Raw genomic sequence first — 12930 nt, forward strand, 5'->3', positions numbered from 1 at the left:
AGATACCACATGCCGCGGAGCAACTAAGCCCGTGCGCCACAACTACTGAGCCTGTGCTCTAGAGCCCATGAGCCACAACTACTGAGCCCGCGTGCCACAACTACTGAAGCCCGCGCGCCTGGAGCCCGTGCTCTGCAACAAGCCAAGCCACCACAATGAGAAGCCCGCGCACCGCAACGAAGAGTAGCCCCCGCTCGCCGCAACTAGAGAAAGTCCACGCGGCAACGAAGACCCAACGCAGCCAAAAATAAAGAAATAAAATAAATAAATTTATTAAAAAAAGGAATGCCCTACTTCTTGGCTGTCTCCCCATCCCCTCCACCGGCCCTTAGCAGCCATCACTCTACCTTCCGTCCCCGTAGATTTCCTGTCCCGGACGTCTCACATGAATGGAATCACGTACTGCGTGGTGTTTCGTAACTGGCTTCTTTCACTTAGTATAATGTTCTCAAGGCTCATCCATGTTGTAGCAGGTAGCAGCGCTTCATTTTTTTATGGCCAGTAATATTCCGTTTTATGGATAGAAAGCCCATTTTGTTTGTCTCCTCATCAGTTGATGGACATTTGGGTTGTTTGCACTTTAAGGTTCCCTTAGAGCAGCTTCACCCCTGATCTCCCTGCTTCTCTGCCTCTTAACGTCCACGTTGTTCAAAGTAGGACCTCTACAATCCATTCTGTACCTGATTTTTTTTTTTTTTTTACTTTGTAAAAAAAAAAGTGTCTTCAAAGATATATAGCCCAATAGAACTTTTTCATATTGTACACACGTGATTATTTCCTTCTTTTAGTGCTGTCTCATTTTCCCCCCTTTTTTCTTAGCTGTCTCTTCTTCCAATCACCCATAGTAGTGTCCCTCACTCAATAACAGCCTGGCATGTCTCCGCCTATCCTTCTCTGCACATTGTGTATTTAAATGTGTATATTCACACACATGTACACACATAGAGCAGGTGTTTTATTTGATGGGGTCATTGTTTTACAGCAGTGAGACTGTCATACATACTTTTCTGCATCTTCTTTGTCTCACCTTGCAAAAAGGCTTGAGAGTTAACTGGGGCGTCTTTAATTTGGTCTTATTTTTTAATGGCCGCCTAACACTTCATGATGGGCATGATATCAAAATAGACCCAGCCATGCCTCTGGTCTTGTTTCCAGTTTTGCTGCTACCAACACGGGGATCCTTCTACAGCACAGGTCTGCCCCCGGCAGGCAGCTCCTGATCCTGGAAACAGTGGCATCAAACTTGAGTGCCGTGTCCACCAACAGCTCAGGTCCCTGCCCACCTCCCCGTTCCATCCCGGACTGAACTACTGAACATGCCAGGTTCTCTTTCCACCTCTTGGCTTTGGTTTGTGCTGTGTTCTCTGTGTAGAATGTCCCTTCCCCTCCAGCAGTGAGTAGGAGTTGTGAGAGCCCAAACTCTGGGTCAGACCTGGGTTCAAATTCACGTGACACCCATACCCCCTCAGTACTTTTCTTTGTCCCGTGTTCCCAAGGAACGTAACTTTAATTTTTAATACGGTTCTATAGTAGGCCATCTACTATATAAGTAGTGATGTTTGGCATACCTGTCACGCTCCTAAATTTCAGGGTCCTTGGAAACAATCAGCCCTGTGAGGCTATGCAAGTGAGGGTCAGAGAGTATAAGGGAAATCTCTGTACCTTCCTCTCAATTTTGCTGTGAACCTAAAACTACTCTTTAAAAACATTAGTCTTAAAAAAAAAAAAAGCTGTGGAGACAGTAAAAAGATTAGTGGTTGCCAGCTGTTGAGGAGAGGTAGAAGTGAATAGATGAAGCACAGGATTTTTAGGGCAGCAAAAACACTCTGTGCAATGCTCTGATGATGGACACATGTCATTACATAGTCATCAAAACCCATAGAATGTGCAGCACCAAGAGTGAACCCTGACGTCAGATATGCACTTGGGGTGATTAGGATGTGTCATGTGGGTTCATCAGTTGTAATGAATGTACTGCTCTGGTGAGGGGTTTTGATATAAGACAAAAAAGAATCCAGCCCCCGCCTTTTTGTTTCCCCCGCAAGCATGAATCACAAAACCTTGGCGCATAGTAGGTGTTTAATCATTTATATTCAGTAAACGGATCAAGACCAGACTCCTGGGACTATAATTGCCCCGGTTTATGGCTGTAACTTCCCAAATCCTCCCTTGCTGTCGGCCATCAAACTTCACAGTTAGGACACTGCCGGCAGTCTTGGGAGGGAGGACCTCCAGTTCTGGAAAACGAGTTACCCGTACAGACTGGCTGGAGTGCATTAGGTGACGTTTTGAAAGGCCACATGCTTTGAGTTGTGACTTGTCCACCCTCCAGCTGTGTCATCTTTGAACATTAAATTCACCAGAAAGAAAGGGAAGTTGAGACCCACCAATGGAAATACAGGTCTACTCCCCTCGTGATTGCCCTGTGTGTTGCCCAGGGCGACAATCTGCGAACAGATCCCCCTTCCCCCGGTTAAATTTCTGCGAAGGGGCAGAAGCACAATCACAATGGGAGCCTGGAAAGAGTGGCCACTCCTGGTGGCTCCCTCTCACCCTCCCTCCCCTCCCCAGGCTGTATGAAATCCTACAACCACACCACACTAATTAGCCCGAGAATGGAAGGGGTTGTCATGGCGACCGAGCACTTTTTAAAGCACAGGAATGGTGTTCATTATTGTTCAGTGTCTTTAGCTGTGGCGAAAAGGTCAGTGTGGCAGTTGTTTTCCATATGAATTTTGGCCTGAGAGCCAAACCGAAGGTGGAATGTTCCTCGGAGGGACTGAAAGATGGTAAGTGCGGCTGCACTTTTTGGATGGGGTGTCCCTTTAGTAATATTTTTCAGAGTGTTTTAATAACTGGTGCCAAACTAAGGAATTGTACGGACTTCGTTATGTAGAGATTGAAAGAAAAGGAGCAAAGAAAAAAGTATGGGTCAGGAACAGTGAAAGTTTGAGAGAGGTTTAGAGAGTTTTTTTTTTTTTAATTTACTTAACAAGTCTTTGAGCATCAAATGATTAGATATGAAATTCGTAGATTTCTCTATGAATTAACAAAGTTAACTAAGTCTGATGCCTTATTCAGTGTTTGTTTTATATTAGCTCTCTACTGGTCGTTGTGGATTGCTACTGTTCAGATTATATTCCCAAATAAATCTAACAGAAGCATTTTAACCAAATACCCTCAGAACAGTTGCCTCTCTCTGTGTTTCAATCCGAAGATAAGGTAAAGGAGTTATCAAGGCTAATTTTTTCATGCTTTTATTTTACTCTTTCTCGTCTAGGGATATTTGAAATAATTAAGACCAGAAACCAGTGAGCCCCAGTTCTTTGGATATTCGCCCTTATTTATTGGCTAGACTCCGGTAGAATACTGCTGAGTAGAGACATCTGACCCCAGTGTTTGTAGGAGAAATTAAATATGAGACAAGTCATCCTGCTGGATATGATGGCAGCTTTTCCATCAAACGCTGCAAGGGAGATTTGCAGAGCATTCTTCAGATTTATTTTTTTGCTAGCTTGGAAAGCGTACAGAATAACATGGCTTTCAGCCTGATTTTGTGTTAATGACTGGCTGTGTTTTTAAGGCTCTCAAATTTAAGCCACTTACCGTCTTTGCACTTTTTAACAATGTACTTGTGTTCTATGGCACTATTTTTCAGTCATTTTGTACACAGTTGTGTAAGATAAGAAAATACGAATTAATTAAAGGGAAATGGGGTGTTTGGATTAAAAAACAAATCACTGCCCAAAAAGCTGTGAGTGGGAAATGGCATACTTTTGGGCTTTACCCTGAAAGACCATTGTCCTGTCAGCAACACCAGTTTGTTTGGCAACTGAACAGATAAGAGAATATGGTTCAGAATGTTAAGTCTTGGCTTGATTTCCTCTGTCTTTTGTTTGTATGTTCTGGGATTAATTTATTTAGTGATCATAGCATGGAGCTCGATAAATGGGGTATCTGACTAGAAATTGAGGAAATTAATTTTTTTTCATTTTTATCTGTTTTCTCCACGTACAAACTCTCCTTTTCCTCCCCAGCCCCTAACCCCTCCCCCAGCCCTCACTGGGTCACTGCATTTTTCAACTAAAAAAAATGCCTGGAAATTGAATTTTAAAAAGTAAATAAAGTGATATTTGCATGACACTTAAGATTCTTTGGAAAACGTAGCATTAAAAATGGTGGTCCGTTTATGATATTCGTAAAGTAATCAGAAATTTGAACCTGGATATTAATATCAATGAATTATTGGTATCTTTTAAGATATGATAGTGTTGTGGTTCTATTTAAAAAATGATACTGGAACACTTCCCTGGCAGTCCAGTGGTCCACACTTCCACTGCAGGGGGCACAGGTTCCATCCCTGGTCAGGGAACTGATCCCGCATGCCGCAAAGCACAGCCAAAAAATAAAAAAATAAAAGTGATACTGATATATTTACAAATGAGAGTGTACTATCTGGGACTTGCTTCAAAAAAAATCCAAGGCCAGGGAGTAAGTGGGCTAAGGATGGGGGGTAGGATTGACACGGGTGCTGGCTGTTGCAGCTAGGCTGTGGGTATGTGGGGTGGGGTTTGTTTTCTGTACATTTGTGTAGGTTCAAAATGTGTGTGTGTAAAACCATGGTGGGGAGGGCGGTCTTCTTAACGTCATCTTCTCACCTCTTGGCACGTTTTAGATGCCCGACCAGTTTGACCAGGCAGTTGTGGTCAACCAGCTGCGGTACTCCGGGATGCTGGAGACGGTCAGGATCCGGAAAGCTGGGTATGCCGTCCGAAGACCCTTCCAGGATTTTTACAAAAGGCAAGACGGAGCTGCAGAGACCCTCTTTCTTTGCAGAGGGGTTGGGGAAAGGATTTTAGCACAAGGTGACGCTGGGCATTCTTCTTTTGCAGGTATAAGGTGCTGGCGAGGAACGTGGCTCTGCCCGAGGACGTGAGGGGCAAGTGCACGGCCCTGCTGCAGCTCTATGACACCTCCAACAGCGAGTGGCAGCTGGGGAAGACGAAGGTAAAATTTCGGAGAAAGATCGACCGTCCCATCAACCCCCTGAGAGATGTTTGAGTTCGGTGTTCTGTGATGACTACTAACCAACTGTTTTTCCAATGTCGGGAAGATACCCATCGTATCGTGCCAGCCATATTCTTTGTCCTCCCAACGTGAATCTTTTATCTGAAGTCCTTGACTTTACAGGGACTCTGTTCTTGGGGACACATTGAAACATCGGATCCTAAGTGCGTGTGTTTTCATTCAGTCAGTCAACAAATGTTGGCTGATGGGCAACTCAGTGCCAGGGAAGAACTGGGCAGCCTCTGGCATCTAAGAAGTGAGACCCCAGACCCTTCTAACTTTGCATTATTAGAATAGAATACTGAATGTTCTCCCTGCACCACAGGAGCTGTTGTGTGGGAGACCAGCAAGTAGTCCGAAATCCATTTTTTTACACATGCAGGTGTGACTGAGGCCTTTACCCCTTAGCTTTACCCCTTAGTGATAAGCAGTCTGGCCTCAACAGCAAAAATTAGCCATAAAATTGGCAGTATGACCTCTTCTCCCTGTATCAGGAACTGCCAGAACCCTCATTTGGGGTTCCATTCTCCTTCTGCCACCCACCTCCAGGGTCTTATCACACAGGAGAGGCAGAAATGCAGGCAGCTGGGGGTCGGCCTTTGAGTGTATGGTTGTCTTCAAAAGTAAGAGGTGTTCCTCAAGCCTCATCCTCCTGACTCTACAAGTAGGAATGCAGCATCAGAGAAATATTTTAAAGATTCTGCTCAGATTATGTTTTTAACCTAGGAGTTTCTTTGTTTAAAAAAAAAGAAAGAGGAGGAAGAGGGAAAAGAGAGACACATATCTTGCAGTTTGACTGTCTTCATCTCAGAGCTTCTCTGATAAAATACCATAGACAGGGTGGCTTAAGCACAGACATTTATTTCACACAGTTCTGGAGGCTGGAATTCTGAGGTCAGGGTGCCAGCATGGTCAGGTTCTGGTGAAGGTCTCCTTCCTGGTTTACAGACAGCTGCCTTCTTACTGTGTCCTGACACGGTGGAGAGTGAGTTCTGGTCTCTCTTCCTCCTCTTATAAGGGCACTAATCCTATCATGGGGCCCCACCCTCCTAAACGTAATTACTTCCTAAAGGCCTGACTTTCAAATACCGTCACGTTGGCGGTTAGGGCTGCAGCATAAGAATTGGGGTTGGGGGGGTGGCAAACATTCAGTCTATAACATTGGTGTGAGATTAATGACAAGTATTTAGGCATCACCTGGAGGCCATTTAGCAAAGGAAAGTGTATAATGAACATACTCTTCTGCTCTTGAAGGATTTCAGCTGGCCAGGGATTTAAGATGCAAACATCTAACAAGGTAGAGATGGCATGCAGAGGTATTGTATTAGTAATCTATTGCTGTGTAACAGACAACCATAAACTTAGCAGCTTTAACAACACACACCAATTACCTCATGGTATCTATGGGTCAGGGGTCCAGGCACAGCTTAGCTGGTCCTCTGTCAGGGTCTCAGAGTGTCAGCTGGGGCTACATTCCCTTCTGGAGCTTGGAGTCCTCTTCCAAGCTCACGTGGCTCTAGAATGCCATTCTTTGCAGTTGTAGGACTGAGGCTGCAGTCCCACTGGACCCTCTTTTCCTGCTGGCTGCCCCCTGGGGCCACTCTCAGCTTCTAGAGGTCCCCCCACAGTTTCTAACCACCTGACCCCTCTCCCAGGCCCTCCCACTTCTTCAGGGCCAGCAGGAGACACTTCTGCTCCAGTCTCCTAAGGTGGAGTCTTATATAATGTAACATATCCATAAGAGTGATATCCCATCACCTTTGCCATGTTCTAGAACAAAGTCACAGGTTCCACCCACACTAATAGGATTAAACAAGGGCGTAACTCATTGGGGGTCACTTTGGGGTGTGTCCTCCCAGGTTTATAGGTCTCTTTACCTGGAATTCTCCACCCTCCCCTCCACCCCGTTTAGCCAACTCATCCTTCAAGTCTCTGCTTAGATGCAGGCTTTGACAGGAATCCTTTTTGACATTCTTCATTGCACCCTGCACCAAAACTCACCCCTAAACTGGGCTAAGCCCCCTCCTCTGTCATTGACATCTTTCTGTTTTCTACCCTGTTATAACACTTAACATGCTGTCATGTTGTCTTGGTATTGCCTGGTGACTTGTCTACAATCACCCAATAGAGAATGTAGAGTTCATTGTTCGTTCTTCTACACAACACAATGCACGTAGTAGGAGTTCACATAGTAGGAGCTCAGTCAGTGTCTGTTAAATGCTAAAAAACTATAAAGTGATGGCACAAAATTGTTGTATGTTGAGTCACTCAAAGAACTTTCTAAAGAAGTTGGTTCAAGTGGAGCTCTTGGCAGTATAATATAGTCTGCTCTGATTTTTTTAATTAAAAAGGTATTACATTCTCTGTAAACTGATATCCTCCTCCTGTCTCACTGCCTTATACCATGGAATAACATCAAAGATTATTGACTCACCCAGCCAATACCGGTCTCTTTTCTGAGCTCTGAAAAATCAATCCAACTTCATTTACAATTTACGATGGAAATCAGGCCCCAGCAAGACTTAGAACTGGGTGTAGCACAGGGACACGGAGACATAAAGACATGGGCATTGCCCCCAGTTTACTAAGTTGCTGGGAGATAAGTCATCCCATACAACTGATAAATTATGCAGTGTGATCTCTTGAAGGAATAAGGACACAGCTCCAGGAGAGAGCTCACTGTGAATTGACATGATCAGAAGAGTATTCAAGAAAAGGAAATGTTTAAAGAGGAGTTAAATTTTAATTGGTGACACACTGGAAGTAGGAGTAGGATGGAAGCTTATCATTTCACATAAATATTAGGAAGTAAATGGAAACATGAGAGCATTTAAACTGTATCCACTAAATAGCCCTGACCTTGACCAACATTTGACTTAATTATACACTTAATTATACTCTAGCAGTGTTTCAGTCAGTGTTGCCGCCAGAGGTCTTTGCATTTAAAACCTTGAACCTCTAACAAATATCTAAATCTTCTGGTAAAGAAGTTTCTGTCAACACTTACATGACAGAGGGAAATGTGGGCAGCGCTGTAGTCAGCAAATTAAACATGGCGCCAGGTCTGAACTCACTGGCTTAAAACACATCTGGTCTTTGGAAGGCAAGGATTCTTATCTGCTGGGGAAGCATCCCTAAAGAAGCCAGGAGGCCTGTCCAAGCCTCTGGAACAGCCTGAGCAGGAGATCCTGCTGTACGTCCCTGCTGAGAAGCCAAGTTTAGGGAGACGGAGGTGAACAGCTGCTCCCCTCTTTTTTCCTGGTTTTGACTTTTCCCTCTGCCTTGTGACTCTGGCACGTTTTACTTTTCTGGTCCGTGGACTACATTGCCAGACCTTATTTCTTCTCTGGCAATAAAGCCTGCAAGAGGTATTCTATAAAGACATTTTACTGGAATAATCCATAGGCTCTTGAGCTATGTAAGCAAATGATAGGAAAAGCCATGAGAAACTATTCGTATTGGATATTGAGTCAAGGTTAGCCGAGCAGCCCCCTGAGCACGCACTGCCCCTTCCTAAGCTGCTTGATGATGCCTGACGAGGCCGGCGCCTCCGCTCACAGCAGCTGGATCCTGCTGACTCGATCTTGGCCGCATCCTGGGGACATGGCAACGTGGCAGAGGACGCCACTGGGCTGGAAGAACTGGCATCACTTTCTGTGTGTTGTTGCATAAATTCAGGGTGGATGTCCTTAATGAAGCCAAGTTAGGTCTCTAAAGCATTTTACTCTGTTTGCCCTTCGGGCTATGGAAAGAATCTATTGATAGATAAAGATGTGGAAGTAAATCTAATAGGCAGAGCATAGAGCTCTCTTTGATGGGCGTGAAACTAAGGCAGGTATTTCTCTGACTCTGATTCCAACCAAGACAGTCCCTAGGCTTCTGATAAGGTGTGAGACGCTCTTTCCTTCATAAAGCTTCCTATTTGTTCATCTGATGAATGTACGGCTCATTGGCATCGATGCTTTTGTTTTATGATGTCACCACCGCCATCACCACTCTTGTTCAAGATTTGACTTCATTGCTTTTTCTTTTAAACACTAACCAGAGCAACAGCTTTAGACTAAGATCCTTAATATCAAAAAATCGCCTCAAAGAGAAGTTTAAATATTTCTTTGAAGTCCAGTCTTGATGAAAACTGCTTCATATTTCTGAAAACTTTTTCTCATTGCTGAACTAACAAGCTTTATGCTCGTAGCTGATGTTGCTTACATTAAACTTTTTTTTTTTTTTGCTCAAGATGCAGTCTCTTTATGCATCAACAGAGCATATTAATTGCAATTATAGGAAGAGCATTGTATGAAAAGCTTTTCTGAGAGAATTATTTGGTGGGAGAGTTTTACAAATGCTCAGGAACCCACAGCGGGAGTAGGTAAGGCTTCTGTGAGTCACATGATGGTGGGATTCTTTATTTGCTTTTTTGCCCAAATGTCTTGGAAGAGCCAGAGCAGAGAATCTGGAAAAATGTGCCCTCAAGAGGACAGAATGCATCATCCTAGGTCAGAATGACTCACTGGAGCATAAATTGAGAAGTCGTGAGTGAGGGAGTATGTCGTTTAACCACCCCCCGACCAGTGCCTCCAGGTGACCGTTAATAGAAAAGCATAAAAAAAATTGTTTGTTTTTAGGAGATAATTCCAAACTTCCTTATGCATCACATTGGAAATTACAGAATTAAAAGCTACCATGATTGAGGGAGGGAGAGTCTCAGTATTTTCATACCTTTTCAAATATTAGGAATTCTGATACAAATGCCAATTACCAGACACACTTAGGCTTATATAAATGGTAAGCATAGGATTGAGGTGCCCACGGGCAGAAACAGGCCAGCAAATAGTTACAATCTCTTTGTCCCGATTCTGTTGAATAGTTTTCTTGCCATGGCTGAACCAAGATAACTTAAATGATTCAGTTCTAATTGCAAACAGTTTATAGAATTACATTCTTAAATGTCAATTTTTTTATGTGTATTATTTTTGAGGCCAAGATGCTTTGATCGTAATCATTTGACAGGCATGAAGGGAGAGTTTCCACGTGATGGCAAAGTAACATTTTACAAATTTCTTGGATTTTTTCCCCCTCCCTTTCTTTCTTTTGTCCTTTCTTCTCCTCCTTCTTCTCCTCCTGCCCCTCCTCCCCTTCCCCCTCCTCCCCCTCCCCCTTCCTCCTCCCCCTCCCCCTCCTCCTCCTCCTCCCCCTCCCCCTTCCCCCTCCTCCTCCCCTCCCCCTTCCCCCCTCCTCTCCCTCCCCCTTCCCCCCTCCTCCTCCCCCTCTTCCCCCCTTCCCCCCCTCCTTCTCCTTTTTAATGTAGCGAGTCTCTCTAGATATCTTCTTACTTAGACTTAATGTAGTACTGGTGCTGGTCCATGAACTATTTGTCCCAGCCCACAGTGAGATAAGTATTTATAAACTTGACGGCAATTTCACAGTCATCTTATGCCTGTTGAACTAATAATAACTGAGAAAACGGGACTTGGATTTTATATACTCCTTTGGTTTTTGCTTTCCAGTAATACATTGTTTACTATATTTTACAAAGGTCTTAGTCTGTGACAGATGGGAAGTTTAAAACAAAAAAAGAAATCCTTTCCCCACCAGGAATTTGAGATTCCCTGTGCTGGACAGCATGGCCATTTGTGTTTGGAGCAAATCAGAGAAAGAAGAAAGCCTTACCCACCAAAGACACAGCTGACTCAGAAACGCCTTACCTGTACCTGGCACATTCTGTGGACGTGACATGTTGCTCTCTCCTGGGCAGGTCTTCCTTCGTGAGTCCTTGGAGCAGAAACTGGAGAAGCGGCGGGAGGAGGAGGTGACGCGGGCGGCCATGGTGATCCGGGCCCACGTCTTGGGCTACTTGGCACGGTAAGAAGTGCGTGGACGGGAGGGGGCGTCCCCCGTGTGTGTCACCAGGTGGGGTGGCCCCGGCCATATGCTTTCATTTAAAATAGACCTGGATGGGTTCGGGTCAGGACCAGGCTAAGGAGAGTCCCAGGGCAGTGCTCATAACTAGCAATGCCAGCACCTAGTTAGCTTGACCTGGGCAGGAAATGGGAAAAGGGGCTCCTGATGTCGCAGAGCAGCGACATCAGGGGACGGGGCGACATATTTAAACATTTCCCTGGTTCCTCTGGGTCACATGCTGAAGCCACAGGCAGCTCGCCTGTTGACTTTGGTGTCATCCCATTGGGTCCACAGTGGCCCCCTCTCCAGGGTTTGCCGAATGAGGCAGGTTCTTTTCCTGTGCATCTGAGTTCTGTCCCCCTCTGCGGACCTGCGGGCCACCCGAACCCTTGCTCGTCACAGTACGTTACATGTTCTCAAGTACACAGCCGTCCTGCTGTGGCACATCCTTTTCTTTTTTCCTCATAAGGACAGGAAAATATATCACATCTCTTGGTTCTGTTTACAACCCAACTTCCTGCCAGTACTTTTCAAAGTCAGTATTAGGAGTGATGTGTTTATTTAGCCAACATGATGATAGGGTCTTGCTTGAGTTTCGTTTGTTGTTATTCTTTTGTTTTTCTTCTGTTTTGTTTTGCCCACAAGGGCCTCCTTGTCGGCTCCCTAAAATGAGTCTCTGTTATGAGCGGATCAGCCCCAAACGAGGTCCTGCTCTCTTGTCTTGTAACATTAATGTAAACTCACGTAAAGAGCTCGAAGCCTCATTACCTCCACAGTTATTCTGTTGTGCTGTTTCTCTTCTCATTTTCAGAAAGCAATACAAGAAGGTCCTTTATTGTGTAGTGATTATACAGAAGAATTACAGAGCCTTTCTTCTGAGGAGGAGATTTTTGCACCTGAAAAAAGCAGCCGTGGTTTTCCAGAAGCAACTCCGAGGTCAGATTGCCCGGAGAGTTTACAGACAGCTGGTGGCAGAGAAACGGGCAGAGGAGGAAAAGAGGAAACGGGCGGAGGAAGAAAAGAGGAAACGGGAGGAGGAGGAAAGGTATGGGACCTTTCTTGGCTTGGATGAAACAGACAGGAGGACACCTTTGGAGTTTTTCTGCTCTATATCCAGCCTCGCAGCAGGAATTCCCAGTGGATGCGATGGAACCTGCTGTTTGAAACAATAACTCTTGGTGGCTCAGATAAAATTCCTTAGCAGCGTTGAAGACCCAGTTTTGTGGTATTTTTATTCATGCAAAGAATAAGTATATTGCCAAAGGAAGAGACCCTCTCCATCCTTCACACTTCAAAGTTGTCTTTCGCAAAGCTTCTGTTAAAAAGTTCACTCTCTGAAAAGGGGGTCCGGATTTTTTTCATTGCTTTCGTTTATTTTCACTGTCTTTTTTTCTTGACTATTTTCAGAGAAAGAGAGAGGGAACGAAGAGAAGCTGAGCTCCGCGCCCAACAGGTGAAGAATGCCGTGACAACATGACATCTTGTCTGTTACCGTCCCAGTTCAAACACTTTGCCTCAATGATTTGAAACTAAAGTAAAGATGTAGGGAGAAGGATTCAAAGCTAAAATAAATACACAGTAGGAAGAATTTTAGAGGAGATGTTTATGCTGCAATTTCTAACCCATTACTGTTGGGTAAAAATGTGTGAATGTCTTAAGATTTCAGTGTGAATCACAACAGCATGATAGCTCTAGACCAGTATAATCACTATATTAGTTTGCTCGGGCTGCTATAACATAAGTGTCACAGCCTGGGCAGATTAAACAACAGAAATTGATTGTCTCACAGTTCTGGAGGCTAAAGGTCCAAGATCAAGGTATTGGCAGGGTTGGTTTCTTCGGAAGCCTCTCTCTGTAACTTGCAGATTGCTGCTGTGTCCTCACGTGGCCTTGCACCTGTGTACCTGCTTCCCCAGTGCCCCGTGTGTGTGTCCCAATCCCCTCTTCTTTATAAGGACACCA

General features: G+C 44.6%; 1 protein-coding gene across 4 annotated transcripts in view; it reads left to right on the forward strand.

The window, feature by feature from the left end:
* The window catches only part of MYO10 (myosin X), a 214272-nt gene that overhangs the window by 173367 nt on the left and 27975 nt on the right, over nt 1–12930 (forward strand). For all 4 annotated transcript variants that reach the window (XM_082453666.1, XM_082453665.1, XM_082453667.1 and 1 more), the window contains 5 exons: nt 4676–4800; nt 4893–5007; nt 10823–10929; nt 11780–12013; nt 12376–12421. In XM_082453666.1, the coding sequence (XP_082309792.1) occupies nt 4676–4800; nt 4893–5007; nt 10823–10929; nt 11780–12013; nt 12376–12421 (627 nt within the window). The remainder of the gene's footprint in view (nt 1–4675; nt 4801–4892; nt 5008–10822; nt 10930–11779; nt 12014–12375; nt 12422–12930) is intronic.

The sequence above is a fragment of the Balaenoptera physalus genome (genome assembly GCF_965194825.1).
Source record: "Balaenoptera physalus genome assembly, chromosome: 3".
NCBI lineage: Eukaryota > Metazoa > Chordata > Mammalia > Artiodactyla > Balaenopteridae > Balaenoptera > Balaenoptera physalus.